General features: G+C 33.9%; 1 protein-coding gene across 2 annotated transcripts in view; it reads right to left on the bottom strand.

Moving 5' to 3' along the window:
• LOC132701002 (hemicentin-1) overlaps positions 1 to 21,080 on the bottom strand; it is a 178,944-nt gene that overhangs the window by 33,456 nt on the left and 124,408 nt on the right. For both annotated transcript variants that reach the window (XM_060668613.1, XM_060668622.1), the window contains one exon: positions 6,373 to 6,666. In XM_060668613.1, coding sequence (XP_060524596.1) covers positions 6,373 to 6,666 — 294 coding nt within the window. The remainder of the gene's footprint in view (positions 1 to 6,372; positions 6,667 to 21,080) is intronic.

Raw genomic sequence — 21,080 nt, 5'->3', positions numbered from 1 at the left:
TTTAGGTCTTTTATTTATCGATTGAGGCAGTACGAAGTCTGCCGGGTCAGCTAATTGGACTGATATTTTAAAGAGAAAAAATGTCACAGCTGGAAAGCTGGAAAACTTTAACATATCTGGAAAAATCCACCATAACAAAATTGAATTTCTCATCCACTTAGCTAATATTGAAGTTTAAATATTAAACGAGATTTTTTCCGCGGTAAATTCGCGCATACACTTTGAGGGTACTCTGGTGAAGTAAGTAATTATCTAGTTGAATAGTTTGAATATTCATAAGCACAGATGAGCTTTGGAGATGCGAATATGGAAATGAAATTACTCCTAGTTATATTATCAAATTTCGGAGCTATATAAAGTTTGGTTCATTATGAAACTACCTAATTTAAAAGACAACGTTTTCAGCTTCAGATGGTGGAAGAGAATATTGTTTGTATTTAAGCGGCTGCAAGTTTACTTCGAACTTAAATGAAACTTCTCATACCTGCGTCTTACAATAGCTCCGCATGAATGCCAGTTCTGGGAAACTATTAAATAGGATATTATTAATAGGCGTCTCAAATACTCCTACATATTAGATTCGAAGCAAACCGATAGAAATTTAGTTGGATAATTTGATTAATACATTAATATTTACTACCTAACTTATGTCAGGCCGTTTAATGATATTTCGATACATTCGAAACTTGTTTCTCCCTTTGTTTAGTAAGAAGGTGGCAAACTTCAACTTGTTGACAGACAATTCTAAAAAATAAAAATAACCAGACACCAGAAAAAGTGAAGAAGAGTTAATTGCAATGAAAATATTGTAACACTATTTTATGTAGATATAAAAAATGATACACGGATACACTATCTGATTAATCCTATGATGGTTTGCTAAAGTTAAAATAACTGTCCAGGTTTGCTGCACATACTATTCAGCTGCCAATGGAACTGGATGGGGTTAAGGTCTTAATTAAACATTGCACATGGCTAATCTGAGTTGCTTTATACAATATAACCGTGTGCAAAGTGTTATGCATTCCTTAACAGGCTGTATTAAAAGGGGTAGCAGCTTATTTACCTAACTAATCTATTGCGCGCCTAGACGATGGTTTCAAAAATTGGGTCCAGACTTTTTTCTTTTAAGAATAAATGTATGATACCGTCATGTTTACGCTTCAACGAAAATTTGCATATAATCTTGAAAAAGTGCCCCGCACGATGAATGAACGATCCATACAGCAATATAATTTAAAGGTGTCAGAAACTGAAGCGTTTTATCAATGTGGCTAGTTATTCCAGCTTCGACATTCCAGCTTTATCAATCAATTCATTTTTCATAATTTAAATTGGTGAAAATTGTTTTGCTAGATATATATAATAAATAGCATTTTTTGGTCAACAAAGGGTTTGTTACATGTGTGTTTTATTGAACATAGATTTTATTACAACCGTTATGCCCATTGACCTTCCCGAACATTGAGCTGCCTGGCACATTTCCTTGTTTTAGTGGACACTTTTTCGAAAAGCAGTCAATTTCTTTGTATCATGGTCTTGCCGTATCAGGTATTGCTGGAAACTGTATATATAAATCAATATAAAGACAAAATGTCTGTAATTAATCTTTAATATGCCAAATGTATTTAAAATAATGAGTAATGCACATATATGGACCTCATAGCTGAACCAAGAAATAGTAAGAGCTCAAAAAAAAGTTTAATTTCGGAGATTCTGGTCTTTATTTAGGTTCTTGGTGACAACATATTTAACCAACGGGATTTGTCATCCAATCCCGTTGGTGTTTGAAGACAAGTTCAACAGTATTTCATAGTGCAGCAAGTTTCGCGTCTTGGAGCGCTTTTCTTTATTTTTTGACACAAATATTATTATTACATTATTTTAATATTTAATTTAACTTCATTGTAAAAAAGTTCGATCTAAATTATACGATATTGGTAAAATAACTCTATAGTACTACTTTGTTACGTCATTTTAAGCACATTCAAGCAAAGCCATAGTCGCACATCGAATAATTCTGCCTTTATTATACCTCGATCGGTCACAAAATATTTTTGTTACAATGACAAAAGACCCAGCATTTTGAGTAGGTGCAATTGTGATGCTTGATTGTGTTGTTGCTAATGGAATTCAGCATTATTTTGATTGTCTTCTTTTCAAAATTTTTCCTGATAAAAGCAAGTCTCATAAAATCACTGATCCGAATGCCACTTCGGATGCGAGGTTCTAAAATGGGAAAAAAAGATTTTCTTTAGGCTGGAAAATGGGGCGTTCTGATTATATCACAGATTCCCCCTATCGGTTTGAATCTTACCTAATATTTTAACTGGAAAAAGAGGAGATATGCCTGCGTTAATTTTTTGGCAGTTTAAACTGAATGTCTGTCTTAATTTCCTAAAAATTTAATGCAATATTGCCTCTATTAAACAGTAACCTGTGTCGATGTCTCTATTTCTATATTTTTTATCAGCCTTGACTATATGTATGGAATTTGTGCAGGTGAAGGTATTTGTTGTACTTTTTATTGTTTGATCCCAAAACCCCCTTTGCATCAATGTGGTAAAAATGAAGCGACTGCGCTATCAATTTCAAAAAATGAATTGTAGTTTTCACTATACTTTCAAGCTATGTTGGACAAACTGAATTTACGGCCCCTCCAATCTTTGAAAACTCCATTATTTTTAGCATTTGTTTTTTAGAAAATTTTATTACTAAGTTTTTAATTTTATTTTAAGAGATAGTTTCGGTTGACTTAAGGACACTTTTCCCTAGTAGATAAGAAACCCGAGGGTTCTAATGTGGACAGTTTAAAATGTGGAGATGTAATAAATTTCATACTTGGGCTTTTGATTTAGCAGAATACAATTTTGTTTGTGGCTTAGAAAATAGCTCCATATGAATTGACCTTTACATGGTCTTACTTTTTTATACCTCAAATTCTTACTAATTATTTATTGCTTGCAGAATATAATTTATATTCGTATTCGCTGCGTTGTTTTTGCTCACCATTAAATGGAATATTATTGTCACTAACCCAACTTAGGATAAGTTTGTAATGTATTATGTGTGGCCACTGATCAGTTTTTACAATGTTGGCACACTTTTTTTTTTCAAAGAATCTTCCACAGACTACTGTAATACTATTTAGAAAATTTCTGAATTCTTCTTAGGTCGGTTGTTGTTGAATCGAACTTGCTAACGTTTCGCCAATCATCCTGTTTCCGTTTTAGTTAAGCTCTGAAGAGGCCACAGGCGACAACAACCGACGCAGCAGCAATCCAGAAGTTTTGTAAATTGTATGTCGGCACACATCTTCATATTTTTAATCTAGGCTATTGTCTTCGCCAGTTCTTCCTCCCTCTCTTGTTGCTTTGCTGCTCGCATTGTCGTATTTCATGTACGTGTGTGATATTTGGCCCCTTCTGACTTTCCGCCTGCTTTCTGGAATAGCCGGTTGGTGTTCTTAATGTCTTCACCTTTTAGTTTTTTGGTTGATGCGAAGGACCCATTTGAATCTCTTTTGTCGGATGTTCTAGGTTAGTTGGGCTAGTTTAGGTTAGTTGTTAATTGTATACATTTTCACCGAAAGATATGTTGTCAGTTGTATGATTCTGCACCACTTTATGAAATTTTAAATCAAGATGTGAGGTCAATCAGAATTTTCGACTGGACTTGACCTGACAGAATAATTTTCCTGAATCAACAAGCCCCGTAATACAGAAGTATTGTTGATTTCCTTCTTTCCTTTCTAAGGTATTGATGGTGTGGCATTTCCAAGCGAAGTCTGTAATTCTTGCAGAAAGCCATCTCTCTTCTTTACAGTTGGGGAAAGCATTAACTGAACTTCAGAAGTTGATTTCACTCCTTGCAGCAGGGTGCAATTAACTGGGTTCTGCCAATTTTCCTAAAGGTTATTTTTGGTGTCCTTGCAATAGATACACAAGGTCCTCGCATAAATCTGAGTCAGCCTTTTCCTTCTATTGGCTGTACTCCAAAAATTTCTTTGATGATTCTAGCTCGAGACACACAAGGGTAGTAGAATATCCGCGGTGTTAGCAGGTGATGTCGACTTTCTTTGAATTTGCGTAACATGACAACATTGTACAACTACTGAGTGACGAATTCGGATGTGATCAATAGAAGTACATTTATGAAAAGGAAATTCACAAAAACTCAAAACTCAGCAATATTAACATAACGATTTGTAATGAATCGTTATGATATAGATGAGTTTTTATATCCCGAAACACCTCTTTGAATTTGAACCATGATTTGTTGACTCGTAGTATAAAGGACAGGGTGCGGCAAAAAGGTAGGCAGGATTTCAAATGGTGGTTGTTCGGTTTGTAAAACCGGCAACACTGTATACGCACTCACGTTAGGCAGACAAAAGTATGCAATTTTCAGTTATCGACATGGCTTGGAGCGGAGTGCATCGTGCTTTCGTTGTCGAGGAGTTTATTAGAAATGGGGAATCTGTAATAGCGACGCTGCGCGCCTTTCGTAATCAGTTTGATGTTATTCGGCATGGCGCGGTTCCGGATAGAAGAACAATTCGTCGGTGGGTTTTACACTTCAGGGAAACAGGTTCTGCGCTTAATCGAAAATCTACTGGCCGACCAAGGACAGTAGAACACCGGAAAATGTGAATGCAGTAAGAGTTTCTGTACAACAGTCTCCAAGGCGTTCAGCTCGTAAGCATGCAGCTACTTTGGGAATTCCCGATAGAAGTGTTCGAAGAGTTTTACACAACTCATTTCAAATGCATCTGTGCAAAATGATGGTAGTGCAGGAATTAAGCGCAAGAGATTTTGAAACTGGTACAAATTTATGCCGGGATATTCATCAAAGCGCTGTATTCATGTCTCACTTTCACCTCTCGGGTACCGTAAATAAGCAAAATTTCCGTTATTGGTCGGCAAATAGTCCACAGGAACTTCATGAGCGACCTCTTCACAGCCCAAAAGTCACCATCTGGTGTGCAATCTCGGAGTTCGGCGTGTGGGGTCCTTACTTTTTCGAAGAAGATGGGATAACGGTAAGAGTCAACGGGGATCGATATTTTGATATGCGTAACAATTTCCAGCGTCCAAAAGCGAACGAGTTGAACAACGATCAAAGAGAACATCTTTGATTCCAGCAGGATGGTGCTACATCGCACACAACGCGTCGTTCACTAAATCTTCTTCAAGAAATGTTCCTAAACAAAGTGGTGCCTTTACGGGGTGATCTTGGCTGGCCGCCACGTTCGCCTGATTTGTCGCCTTGCGACTTTTTTCTTTGGGGTTATCTGAAAGCGACAGTTTTCACAAATCGTCCGCGGACTTTGGAAGAATTAAAGGCAGCCATAAGACAAGAAATTGCCTCATTTCTCCGAGAAATGATCCATCGGACAATGATACGCTTCCGCGAGAAACTACAAGAGTGCATCAACAATAATGGCCGTCGTTTAAAAGACATCAGTTATAAAAAATAACGTTCCTAAATGGCACAAAATGTACATTTCAAAAATAATAAAAAAAAAATTTTATGCAGTTTGGTTTTTATTAACATCATTTTGCCGCACCCTGTACAATTCCTGTTAAACTTATACAACATTAATAAAGGATCCGCTACCAGGTCGTTTCCGGAAGAAATAGAATGAAATTAAAATACTAAATTTTTCGATTTTATTTCAATCCGGTTGCTCGTTGAATTTTTTAAACAATCGATAGTGCTCATTAAAAAACAGTTGCAACAACCAAATGAATTCGGGAAAATAAATAAAAATGATCGGAACTCGGAAAAATTTCCATTCCATTTCCTCTTCGAAACAATAAATTGAAAATAATTTTAACGCTCCCTTGTTTTCAATTTTCTGAAAAATGGACACATTCCAATACCAAATTTTATGCTAGGGTAGGTGTATGTTTCGACAGGTTAATTGATGAATGACTGGTCATACGAGGCGTTCCCCAATGACCCTGATTTGAAATGATCGAGATGGCAAAGGTAATCCGTTTCGAATGTCTAATCAGCTTGACCAACATAAAAACTGGAAGGACAATGGAACGGCAAGTTAAATAACGGCGCGTTTAACGGTCAATGAACAGAGATGTCCTGAGTGCAGAAGCTTGTAAGGAGCGACAAACTAAAAGCTCTCCCTGTACGTGCCAATACGCGTATTTTGGTTGAGAATTTTATTGAACAAACGACGTCCTTTTACCACTTCAGGACGTATTACAAGTGGAGTGCTGCGAGAAAGCAGTATGTATGTATTTACAATTCGAAGCAAATAATGCATTGTATTGTGTATGTGTTAATTAATCTGCTTAATAGACGAAGAAAAGAACAAAAATCATTGAATATTAAAACGTACAACTAACTCACCGGCAGGCACAATGTGAAATATGCAAGGCTTTTCTTGCTTTCCCATGTCGTTCGTTGCCCAGCAAGCGAGTGATTCGACGTCACCTTCCCGGAGATCGAAATGCAATACCGAAGCGTTGCCTTTACTTTGTATTTTCGCCCCTTGCACAGGCAGCACTCCTTTGCTAGTGTTGTAAGTCCACGAAAACCGATTCACTGGGGGAACGGAATCTACCAGACACTGCGCTACGATGGTCTCGTGAGGGATGATCCCAATACGTATTTCTTCGAAACCCTTTTTGCAGCGAGGAGCAACTGAAATTGATGTTTAAGGCTAAATAAAGTATTGTTCGCATATTAAAGTAATTAGTGCAATTGGGTTTACATTTTTCTATTTGGTGATTGTTTTTTTTTTTAGAAAAATATAAATATTTGCATTTTTATATAATACAGTAGTAATAGGAAAAAAATTGTAAAGCAAATAGTACCTGCGTTTCTAAAAGTTGCAATTATTAAGAATGATGTTTGTGAATAATTTTTTACTCTGGGCGTTTGTAATTATCAATTCATTGCATTACCAAATAAGCTCACGCTATTCTAACAATTAAAAAAATAAGCTGGTACAGCTATAGGTACAGTGTAAATACCAGGATTATTATCTGTTCTTTCCGAGCGATTTCCATATGTTAGAGCAGGGAGTAGAAAAATACTTTATAAATTTTTCATCCAATCCATGCATGTGTATTAGTGTGAGCTGAATAGCATAAGTAACCTTTTTAGGTTAAAATAAAAATGATGAGGGACTTTCATAGCAGAGAACACATGCCGGGAATTTGATGAAATAATTGTAAAACATAGTTTAAAGTCTTTTATATTCGCAAACAACTTCCGAGCCTAGAAAAAAGTACGTGTTTCCCATTTTCTATGAGATACTAGCATTCGTGAATATATACACAGCTACAACGCCGTAGTCGGGATATGAAGTTATAAATAACCCAACTACTTCATTGTTGTGGGCGTTGTGCTAAACCGCCAGAATAATGTACCAAATAATTCAAATAAGCTTCAGCGATATAAGAAATACCACATTTGTTTATTCGAATTACTAATAAAGTTCTTGCATTTCTTGACTATATAGAATTATAAAAATGCGTCGCAGATGTGCGCAACTTCAACTGCAAATATAACATATCTAAATAGAACGTTCATTTATCATTAATGGTGCCAAATGATATTTAAAATCAAAATAAAATTGTTTTATATCCTTCACTTTTTTTATAAGACCTTTGGTTGGCACAAAATTACCCAGCAGCTAACATTACTATGTTTTGATATCCTTGCTCGTTTTTAATAAAATTATTGTCACTATTTTTTTCATTAATAATTAGGTTTAGTCAACTAACGAAAACTAATAGATTGACGAACACAAACCAATTTCATTAATTATTGAATTTTTTAAGCAGTAAAATATCTATTCAAATAATCATTTTTTAGTTTGAATAACACATTTTTAATGCCAATAAATATTTAACAAACTTAAAGTGATTTAAACGGTAGGCAATCAATACACTCCGATAAGCATCAAATAACGATACAAAAGATGCGTAGCGTTTGGTGAGCAGCAGTAAAATATCTATTCAAATAATCATTATGGAGTTTGAATAACACATTTTTAATGCCAATAAACATTTAACAAACTTAAAGTGATTAAAACGGTAGGCAATCAAGACACTCCGACAAGCATCAAATAACGAAACAACAGATGCGTAGCGTTTGGTGAGCAGCAGTAAAATATCTATTCAAATAATCATTCTGGAGTTCGAATAACACATTTTTTATGCCAATAAATATTTAACAAACTTAAAGTGATTAAAACGGTAGGCAATCAAGACACTCCGATAAGAATCAAATAACGAAACAAAAGATGCGTAGCGTTTGGTGAGGTAAAATCTAAATTTCTTTTCATAGCAATATCGATAATTTGGAATAATTTTATCTCAAAAGAGATTTTTTATTCATTTTTTAAATGGTTTAAGTAGTTAATACAATTACATAGCTGCAAACAATTGAGTAGACACTAAATATTGGAAAACGGCTAAGCATATCAAAACGTAGTAAGATTAGTTATGGGGTGATTTGGTGCCATAATACTAAAGAAAAATAACAAAAAAATGTATTTTAAATATTAATAATAAATAAATTAATAATTAAATTACAGTAGCTTTAGGAGATTTTAATGCAAAGATTGGATGCAAAGGTTGGAACCGATGACAGCGAAAATATGGTGTGAGAGAAAGAAACAGAAGACGTGATCGAGTGGTACAGTTTTGAACAAAAAACGACTATGTATTGCTATACCATTTTTCAAGTTCCACATGCGATATTTATACACCTGGCGTTCACCTGTGGATCGCAATGGACATATTGTAAGAAATCAAATAGATTTCATTCTCACTTAACACCGACCCACGACAAAAACTCATTGACATAAGGAAAATACAGAGACCTGTAGAAAGAAGAAAAACTTGAGAACAGGTTGAAAGAACTAGAGACCTCTAAAACGCTCAGCCAGATCTAGGAGACATTTAGATTTGCAAATAACACAAACCAATAGGAGTGGATGACTAATGAAATTATAACACCGATGAATGAACGAAGAGAACAGAAACAGAAATATGGCGAAATGCAGGCAAGCCAAAGACAAATGCACAAAATAGAAACTCTTTAGAAGAAACAGGATGTCTTTAACTTACACAAGAATATCAATTTGCTTGCAGATGAACACAAGGGGGGTCACAGTATGAAGAAGTTCCAACGACGAAATACTTATAGGAGTCGATGAGAAATTATAACGGTGAACAGAAAATGCTTTTAATAACAATAAAATAAGTCCTGAAATTAGGAAAGAAGAGGTTAAACATGCAATTTAATTTCAGAGAACGGAAGAACTGTTGATCCTGACAACGTGCGCTCGGAAACCTTTAAACTCGCAGAAGACAGGGTTGGTTTAAATCTTATTACCACAATATTCAACCGGAATCGGAAAAAGAAGGTCAATGCAACGTCTTCATTCACACTCGTATATGCATAAAGTGTGAGCGCCTGGTTGGCAATTTGGCTTTAGAAAAGGGATTTGAATTAGAGAAACTGCTTTCTCTCTGAATAAACTGACTCAGAGATGTAGCATGTTTTTAGCTGTGTGTAACATCAAAAAATGATCAGTATCCTAAAATCAACCGCTATCGACGCACAATTCCTGAAGATCGTAACCAGAGTGTACTGGCACCAAACAGCGACAGTAAAAATCGAAGGGTCTACAACAGAAGAAATAGCACAAGAAGAGGAGAGAAGAGCAATATTCAGCAAAACTCTCGAGAACACAACTGCAGGCATAAACTTCATGGAAACATTATAAATATTCTTCGTTACGCAGATGATACCCGTGATAATAGATAGTAGTCTACCAGAACTTCAATCTCTTATGGACCTTATTGCGGAATGTATACGTCCAAGACCAAACTATTGTTATTCTGAAACACCCAAAGAAACCCCACCCTTATGATGGTCAACCTGCAACGAAACCCAAAACTCGAAATCAGATCAAGAATTGAACAAGCGCGGAAACTCTGAACGAATTGAGGATACTTCTGGCAAACCAAAACCTCAGCCTAGAACTTCGCTGTTATATTTTTCCTGTTCTTCTGTACGGATGCGCGAGTTGGATCATGGATGAGGCCACAGAAAAGAGAATTAATGCGTTCGAAATGTACACCTACATACGAATGCTGCGAATATCATACACATAGAGGTCATTGCGCAAATACTATAAACATAAAGAACTCCTCACGACAATCAAGGAGAGAAAGTTGCAGTACTGCGGACATATCATCAAACTCCTTTTTGAGTGTTAAGTACTTTTATTAATATTTTAGTTTTAGGATAAAGACTTTGAGATGTGATTTGCACTGGCTCGTGAGGCTCTTATTTGACTACAAAAAAATATATCCACGCACTTACTACTTTTTCAGAAAATTATTTTTTGTGATTATGTCAGAATGCGCCACCTGTTGGCAACGGGAGTAATCGCATTCGCGGCTCGGAAAACCAATTTAAAAAAAATCCCCCACCCACTTTCCATGCAGACAGAGCAAATAGCATTATCAGATTGGAATTTTTCTCAGTTTTAAAATAGTACTCATTGAAACCGGATTCCAAAATTCAAGATAACAATTACGCCTCGTGGTGAACCTGTTCAGAAATTATTTCCAGCATTTTTTCTTCGATTTAAGCAATATTTTTTTTCAAATTTCGGGGACCGTGCGTTTTCCTTAATACCGGAGTTCGATGCCCTTTCTGCGACACGCGGTACATCAGCAGATCAGACATTTGTTAAGCAAATCATGACATATTTATTTGGGCGACATGTAATAAATTAATCAAGCTGGGTCGAGTTGACAATATTACATACAAAATATTCCAAAACGGAGGTGTAAAAGTTCGTAAAGAGAGAAAAAATTTGGCTATTTTACTACGGCGATTTTTGCACGTCACATTTGATCGCACGTGATTGCTAAATTAAAAGGTGATTGCTCAAATCACGTTTTAATTTAGCTCGATCACCGTTGAATTTGCTGTCGACCGTTACATAACATGCAATACTCGAATCAGCTGACAGAAAGGGCTCTTTGATAAACAAAAATTTTCCATTGGAAAAATTATTATTGCGAGTTAGGTAGCAGGAAAATTGAACTGTGTATTTGCATATGCCAATAAACACTAGCCTTTGAAACGCATTTTACGTACGTACGGCGGAGATAAATTCTGGAGGTTGAAACTGATGCCGGTTCCAGTAAACTTAATTCACACGCATATTCAATTATGGAGTCGAAAAACGAAAAACTGGAATACATGGAGATTATTTTTTAAACTTAGTTTTCGTCTTTTATCCTATTCCACCTAAGCAACATTTATTACGAGTTAAAATAGTTTTCGTAACAGTCAGTTAGCGAATCTTAACAAAATTGTTGTAGTCGTTTCGGCTACGCAGATAAAAACGTTTTCTAGGGAAGGTAATTTTACAATTTTCGAGTTCCAAATAAACACCTGCATGAGATATGGCATTTTTTTTATCTTCTTTGAAACAGTCAGGTGTAGTTCCATTACTCCAAAAAGCTGATATAGACACAACTTAAGATTTTCTTGTTTGTTCAAGTAATATCAACGGTAATTGAATGCCTGCTCAAGGAGCAGCTTTACTTATAATTTCATACCCTATTCAGAACAGATTGTTTTAGAACTAAATGCCAAATTGATTCCTTGAAACAAAGGATATCAAGTTGTGCTTCTTCAGACAATTCTTCATAACGTCGAAATAATGCCTGTATACATGTGATACAGTTCAAACCTTTCCCCCTGAAAAGGTCTATTGCTGAATCAAAAAGTTGTTGGTCGGAGACATGACAAGCCAATCGCAGTTCGGATTCAATGATTGGACTGGATTGTCTGATTTATTTCGACGACATGTTGAACCTAAATATAAAACTACAAGCTAGGTAATCCTCAAACTTAAAACATCTAGAATCGCAATTGCTAGCAAAATAACAATTTCCAGCAAGTGACAATATACCAGTCATATCCAAAACCAACAAATGCGTACTGAACCTTCTTTCTTTTTTAACATAGATTATATTTATTTATTTATCACATTTAAGGTAGATTTTCCATCATAATTGTGTAATCTACGTGACGTTTCAAACCGCTTTCGTTTTTATACTCCAATCCTTCAATACTTAATTTATGTTACGCCCCATTTTCACACTGGTGTTCTGGTTTTCTTTATTTATAGTGAGCGACTTCAAATTACCACTTTGAAACATTTTAGTCGAAAATAGGTGCCCAGGATTTTTGACATATTATGTCCAAATGTGTTTTTCTTAGTAAACGATAATATTGTTCTTGTCATGTTTGGATTTGAATATGTCGAATTCCAATTCTAATTCCAATTCCATAATATCTTGAAGCATTTGGCGTATTGAATAAGCGTAAGAATAATGGAAAGGCGGAAGTTATACCCGTACATAAGAGCAAATTGCAAACAGTAGTTTAAGCCTCCCATCTAAATGGCTTACGATTATGTTCGTGCACAGTTGCTTACAGTTGTGCCGTTTCCGTCGAACTATTCCGATAACAATAACGCGATGACGGTTTTAATCACAACGCAGATGTTCAATACACCAAAACGAAGACACTTTGCATTATCTTGTGCCTGACGGGACAAATTTATTGAAATATCTTTCCGATATTGCGAACTTCTTAATCAGAAGACGAAAATGGTAAACAAAGAATGTTGTCGGCGAAAAAAAAATTATACCTTTAAGATAGGGTTCATTTCAGTCTCGTTGGAAATTTTGTTATAAATGATCCTTTAACAATATCTGCACTACCCGTAACCAAGTAAAAGAAAATCCTGCAAGGTGTTTTGATAAAATGAATGTATGCTACACCAAAAACTTTCAGTGAGTGGTCGAGATTAGAGATTAGTATTTTTCGGAGACATTAAAAACTTTTATAGTAGTAGTCAATAGTTCTAATTAGCGAATTGTAAATCGATTTAAATGAGACAAAATATATTTTACTCACCAATCTAAAATACTCAGGCGCAAAATGGTATAAAATGACCTCGTCATGTCGTCTGTAGTCGTTGTAGTCGACAGCGTGCTCCTGTGGTCGCTTCATTTAGTTTTAACAGCTCATAATAAATCATACCCTGTTGATCCCACTAAATGCATAGCATGTATTATGTATAGATTTGTGGCTATTTTTTTTCGACACCGGTGTTAATTTTTCACCAGGCTTTGCCCAAGACTTTCTTAGTTTAGGATTGTCGTCTCCCGTGACGATCCGATGAAAAACTTCTTTTCTTTTTTCCCGCTGAAGCAGTAAATCAGAAAGGGAAATCGGCTTTCAATGTCTTTTGGCTTTAATTCATATGGCAGCCAATGTCTCTCCTTGAGAATCATCCACAATTTTTTTAAACGTTTTCCGACGGTTAAAAGGTCAACTTCTGATTTAGTTGACAATTATTGATGAGTTTAACGTGAATCTTAATTAAGCAATTTTTCTAATTCTTCATCTTGGAATTTTTTGCTCAGCTAGTGTATGTTCATCATAAACATCTACCAAAATACGCAGCACTTCTACCCATTTTAAAATACCCTCAAAAACACTTTATTGTGCACAAATTCCGACATATTAAAAAAAATCCTAAATTGTTTTTTTAAGGGTGTGGTCACATCACACATCCTTAAGTTAATGTATTCGTGCAGTTGTGCCCAAAAACTAATTCAATAACTCTATTAGAACAACCAAATGTTTTCAATTCTCCGCTAATTATTAAGCATCTTTGGGTTCATCTTAAACTTAATGAGCTACTGTTACTAATTGGTACTATTTATATAACAAATGCATGCAGTGGGGTTATTTTGATAATATATTGTCATACGCGGTGCCCCAATATGGATCACATTATTATAACGGGCGATCTTAATATAGATCAATTTACTCCTAACTTAATTAATACGTGCTTAGAAGCATATGATTTTTCTCTATTAATTTCGGAACCGACCAGTCTAACTCAGAATTCTCAAACCTTGTTGGACGTAATCTATACTAACCAACCTAATATGACTACTTCTTCTGAACTTTGGCATCATCATTTTTCTGATTATCTCGCAGTTTTTTGTCAAATGAAATTTGCAGACTTCCGTCAATCGCCATTGCTTGGACAATATCGATGTTTCCAAAATTTCAATGACTCTTTTTAACAGGATTTTGTCGGTATCCCTTGGCATCTTATTCACCAAAATTAAATTGATCAGAACATGCTGCTTTTGCCGTTTCTAAATATAAAAAATCCAAATCTATAGCTGACTACGTTGCTTATAAAGAAATAAGGAACGTTGTTACAAGTGCAGTATGTAAAGAGGAATCGGCATATTTGTCTTACAATTTTGATTCTAGGAATTCTAAACAGATATGGAAAACTTTAAATGTTTAAAATTTGTAAGTTTTTGTATTTGAACTCGCAACTATTGACTTAATTAAGGCCATTATTTCAAACTTTAAGTCAAGCTGGTGTTGATTGTTACCTGCTAGAATTCTTCAGATGACCATCCATATTACCGCGCGATACGTTACAGATATTATTAATTGCTGTTTGGAAGTAGGCTATTTTCCAAGTATTTGGAAGTTTGCTTTGATCACACCATTGGCAAAAAATAACAATCCCGGCCTTCGTCCAATCAGTATTCTTCCAACCTTATCTAAATTTAAATTTGTGACTTTGAGAAAGTCACAAATTTATGACTATGTTATTTCTAATCATATTGTCACTAGCAGTCAATCTGGATTTCGTAAATGTTTTAGTACTATTATTGTACTTTTACACATCAACGATCACATTATTAGTTCTTTAGATAATGGTCTTGCGACTGCACTTATATCTTTAAATTATTCTAAAGCCTTGACCATAAACTTATAAGCGCCAAATTGAGTTACTACGGCTTCGATAATGTTTCTACTCCATTTTTTGAAAAATGCTTAGCTAACAGATATCAGAGAGTTACCATTGACAATGTAAGTTCTGAATTTCTCCCAGTTTCATCAGGTGTACCGCAAGGTTCTGTCCTTGGACCTATATTATTCTTAATTTATATTTCTGATATTTATACATCCATCGAATATTTGAATTTGCAATCATTTGCTACTGACACTAAGCTATTTTATTCCTTCCATTCTAAATGCTTTGATATTGCTTCAATTTATATCAATTTGGATTTGCATAACTTATTTCCATATTCTTCTAGGCATAATCTTCAACTTAATGCTAAAAAAATGCAGTGTAATGTTCTTTTCTCCTAAACCTAACATTGAACAAGTATCCCAAATGTATTTATTAATTAACGGGGAACGTTTGGAAATTGTGAATTCTGATAAAAAACTTGGTATTATCTTTGATTGTAGACTTAGATTCGTAGAATATGTATCTTTGTTGGTGAAAAAGTCTTATTTGGTTTTGCGCCATTTATACAGGCATAGAACTGTCCTCAATTTCAGTGTACGGAAACTTTTAGCTCAATCACTCGTCCTTTCCATTATGAACTATGGTTTAATCCTCTATTACCCACGTCTTGATAGTATTAATAAATATAGATTGCAAAAAATTAAAAATAGCTGCTGCAGATTTATTTTCGGCTTGCGTAAATTTGATAGGATTTCCCACAAAATCCAGGAACTTAACTGGCTTAAAATTGACAGTTCTTTCACGTACTTTTTGGCGCTTGTGGTTTTCCAAATTATTATCACATCCAATCCATCCTACTTACGAGCTAATTAAAGATTCGAAATGTTCAATCAGTGGCTTTAAGGCACCCCTACAGACTCTCACTGCCACGATGACGTTTATCTTTGTTCCGCAGATCATTTTCTTATAACGCTGTTGTAATTTTTAATACTATGGCGGATTCAGTAGAATCACATTCAATTAAATTCTTTAAAAAATATTTCAGGTTGAAACTGCTAACTTCTCAAATAATTTGATTTTCAATATTATTCTTTTTATTTTTACTTTTAATCTATTGTTCCATATTACTATGACATTAATCTGTTACACTATATTTAATTTATCAATGTAATTATAACTTCCTATTTAGTTTTCAATTTTAACATTTAAGAGGTTAAGTGGAGTAGCTTTTGCTAGACTTCGCCTCTTCTCTACTGTATAATTCTACAATAAAAGAAAAAAAAAGTTACTTACAAAAATTTGAATTCTTGTCATACACATTTTAATAATTTGTTATTGCAGTTTGTCCATTATAAAAAGTAATAATTTATACAAATGTCCACCAGAGTGTTACTTGACCTATTTTCAACATATTTATTGATTGTTACATAGGTTTGTCTTTTATTTTCTTCATACATTACATTACATGGTCAAACATTATTGCTTGTTCTTGAACCGACAACTGGAAGAAAACATCTAATTCTCGGAACACAATTATTACTGAGTGAATTTCGATTAATATTGTCATTTAAACGCGCAAGTAATTTCTTCAAGTCTTAAATCTATTATCAAGTTTCGCGATAAATAGCGATGTATAAAAAACGAGCATTATTAAATATTTTAACACCTTTGTTAATGTTTTTAATTAAAACATTTCATTACAAACTTACTAATTTTTTTCATTTAGTTCTTTCTCCGTCTCTCATATTGTCCACGCGCCATTAAACACATTGAGTCCTTGACAAGTGTAAGATACTGTACTATGTTTTGATCGTTAAATTACACCATCAATTGCTATAAAGGCGCTAAAGCTTGGCAACTGCATCGCATTTTATTATTTTAAATTAATGGAAATATACAAGTCATAAATTCTGCCATATTCGTGATGTGCATGCATGCGCTATTGGTCGTCGCAAGTTTATCTAGTGGAGAGCAATGAAATTTATTCATCTATCTGGAAATGTTTCGCTTCAACGATAATATGAAAATCCGCGAACGATATTGTTAACTTATTAATATCCCACTCTTAAATAAACAATTAAAATAAAATTATTATAACTGTAATGGAGCCAAACAATAAACACTTAATCAGATATTCGGTTATGCTGCATCCGAATGGGGCTGAACTTTGCTTCACTCCCATTTCTCGGCTCCCTACTTACAGTATTTTAACTGTTGTTCATGCTAATAACTTTCGCACAAGTACAAATCTTTTAGATTCATCCTGCGTTAGTTGTTGATAAATCGAATTTGTTGAAGTTTCGTTAATCATCCTGCTGGCTTCTTCAGAGCTTAACTGAACAGTTTCACATCATCAAGTTCGACTTATCAACAACCACCGCAGGAGAAATCCGGGAAGCTCCTTGTAGTAGAGCAACACGAATTAGAAACAATAAGAATAATAATAAAATTCGACAGAAGGACGCACAAAAATTGGTAATACAAAAACTAACGCTAAGGGCAAATAACAAAGCTGATGAATAGACACAATCTCAGTGCTATAGAAATTCTGTTTTTTTTAAAGGCTACTACTATCATGTTCCACAATTTTTGTATATAACATAATGGCTTGTGTCAAGAAGAATATAGTTTACACAAAACTAGATAAGTTTATTTACTATCTTATTAAAAAATAAAATATCAAAACAATTCCTTCTTGACTTTAGTGGTTGCAAGCGATAATAGCGTCAATTATCATTATAAGAGTTAAAGTGAATTTGTCTATTGAAACTAAAATTAAGAGCATCAATGAATTTTATTTAGACACTCTCGATCCAATTCACGTAACTATGGTACATCAGACTCGAAGCTGGTGATGCAAAAGACTCAGATATAATATAATTAAACAAGCTGGATCCTCAATAGTCCTCAGAATAAATACAAAATTACGTAGTGCTTTACCAAAACTTTATATGGGACTCAAACAATACTTTCGAGTCCAAAATAACCCAGTATTTAAATAATATCAACGAAATTTTTCGAAGATTTCAACAATAATGGAATGGCGATGAATGGACGAATATGGAATGGATACCCACCCACCTTTGTGACAGTTATAACAATTCTACTTGACAAAATTGACTTTCAGTTCCTCTCTCTCAAATTTTGAAGCGTTTTGGATTTTTTTCGGAACAAAAATTTCCTGACTATTACCTGTCGCTATAATTTTGGAATGAACCATGAATTCCAACAGTGAAAGTCTTAGGAAATCTTATTCATGAAACTCGGAAGATCGGATATTATGTTTGCGTCATTCTTTTTTATTTTCTCATTAAAGATATAGGAGCAGAATAATCGTTCTCACGCGAAAGCAGTTCCCGGGTTTCCAGAATTAGGGGCCTACCATGCACGAGTAAATGATGTGCTGGATGGTGCTTTATATTTTGCACCCATCTAGAAGACTTTTGCAAATAGAATTTTGTTACCAATCACAAATAGGCAAAAAATATTTTTATTATTGTAATTGTTGAAATAAGTGATAAATTTCAAAATGTCATATATTGGGAGTGTCTTCCGTTTGCGGTAGTCACTGCACAAACTTGGACTTTTAGAAAGGACTGATATCACATTCCTGTTATACACGATGACTCTGAGCTTATGGCTAAAGCTAAAAATTCTTGAATAGAATAAATGAGAAGTTAATGGTCCAAAAACGAAAATCGCTTGTTTTTTTGGTTAATGCCGGAACATTCGGTAACTAACGCCCAACTGGATCCTCTACATTCAAGTTTTTTTAGCCTTTTTTTATATTTTTATATTTATATATACTTACTTACTCTTTAGCAATATGTATTTACAATTTTAATGAATAATGGTATACCTTTTTACGCATTTTCTTATAAATAATAAATTGAGTTGAAATTAATTGTATTGTTTGGTTGATATTACTCATAGATAACAAATACAAAATCCTAAAACTTTTGTACTTAAACTTTTTGTTTCTATCTCTTATAATAAATTCTCTAGGTACGGTGCAAAATATAAAGCATATTGTTCAGTTATTCAATAGTACTATTATTGCTATTATTGTATTCAAGCTAGATCAGAGAACGCCAAACTTAAGACCCTTCAATGATTTTTAGTAAGCATCAATTAGAGAAAGCCCTTAAATTTAACAATAAACATCCATCTGCCATCATAGACCCCAGTCGAAACGTTAAAATAATTTAATTCAATTTGCTTTGTTACGATTTCTCATTACCTGCTCGAAGAGCAACCAAAACCACTTATTACAGCTTACGTTTGGTTAGAGTGACTACTTCGAACATAAAGCAACGCGACTCGAATTGGCTGTATTAAATTTTGATAATAACAGTAAAATCGTAGAGATCGGGAGCAGAAATTGAATTTCCGAGATTCCTACGGAATGGCAGAGAATTGAAAATTAATCAATGTCTAAGTTATTTAACGACGCCAGTGGAGTACAAACGAGGTGGTTAAATTGCCTTTATAGTTTTGACGGAAGATGTTCTGAATCTAATAAAACGTCAGTTTCGTCTGATTGGATAGTGTAAAATACGGCTTCCAACTGTGCACGATTAAAGTGTAAGATCGTTCTACGATTTGAAATCATGCCTATGGAAGACTTGCCGTACTAGACTTAAGACATGAATTAACTTCCATCGTTGCGTCTGACAATCGCTATCATATTCTTTTAAAACAATTCGCAAAAGTTTACATCTTCACGTCAGCTAGTTGTTCCTTGTTTCGACAGCAAGCAATCAGAGTTAAGGGGTACACTGAGTAAATATTATTTCTGCGAACTGATTAAATCTAAATTAAATATTATTCAGCAATTCGTCATTTGAGTAGGTCATCTATCACAAATTTTTTAATTTCGAATTTAAATTACCATTTCTTTCCCACATAAATATACATTTATCTCTTTTTTAGTGAAAACTTGGTCATAAAGCGGCTAATAACTCGTTTTTCAATTTCATCTTTTTTAGCCTTTTCTGTTCCGACATTGTGCTTTTTTGTTTGTTCACTTTATATTAAATTTGTTCATTAAATTTCAAGAATGATAAAAACAATAAATTTACTTATTATAAGCCTATTTTTTCCTTTTTAAATATCATTTAAAGATTTCAATTGTTGATTATTTTATATGGTAAAAAGAAAAAACCGTATTACTTTGCATACTAGGCACAATTGATCTTCACAATGTCCCAAAAATAAATTAACTTCACCTTAACTTCCACTGCTAATTGAAGTTAGTTTTCCACAATCTTAAGATGAATTTTCATTTTAAATCATTCAGTATTCAAAGCAGTTATTTTCGACATAATTAATAATCTTAGATATGGATGGCCAATGACTTTCGTGAACAATCTGAATTTTTAATGATATAATTGTCTTCCATTTAAAATAATACATTTTCTGATCATCACAAAGATATACGTGGCCTTTTGTATTTTAAAACACGAAATACACTGATTTCAAATACAGGGTGTAACCTTGAGTGTTACCCTTAATTTATAAGTTACCTTGTATTAGGTGTAAGTTATATAATATAAAAACGCTTTGAATAAAATTTTGTTGTGAAAATGGAATCACTTTATTTGTTTCATCTTATGTTCCAATATTTTTTTTATATCATTAGCATAATCTTGCCACCGTAAGAGACAGCCATAATGCCCTTTATAAACACTCTTACAATTATATTTTGTTTGGATGTAGAATAATAACTTTTTTGTTTGGTAGCTCAAAATTCGGTGTCCGATAATTCCTAGCTTTATTTTACAGTTTTTTTGGGAATTTGCTACCTTTACAATCAACAGCAAGTTTGTCCTTTTTCAGGCTAAATGATAAATTATGTTTATCATCAATTGGTTTCCTTTTACTACAGTTGGTCATTTTATTTTCTTATATAGGATTGATTTTTTTTTTGTTTTCTTATATAGGATTAATTTTTTTTAGGGTGTGTCTGCCCTATTAAAACTATTTTCATACTGTATAGGTTGTGTAAAAGTGTTAAAAGTATGAAAGGTGTATATTTTTTACATGGAACCACCTGTTAGCAATATAATTTTTGTAGCCTTCGATCGAAATAAGTATGTTACAATAACGTTTAACATACATAAACCTTAAATAATTTGAATTTTGTCATTGTCATTTGTCATTTTTAACCTAATTTTAATTTTTCAAATACATAAGAAGTTTTTAAGGT

This window comes from Cylas formicarius, unplaced genomic scaffold, assembly GCF_029955315.1.
Source record: "Cylas formicarius isolate icCylForm1 unplaced genomic scaffold, icCylForm1.1 PGA_scaffold_10__41_contigs__length_53128322, whole genome shotgun sequence".
Lineage (NCBI taxonomy): Eukaryota > Metazoa > Arthropoda > Insecta > Coleoptera > Brentidae > Cylas > Cylas formicarius.
This window is presented reverse-complemented; position numbering and strand designations above follow the sequence as displayed.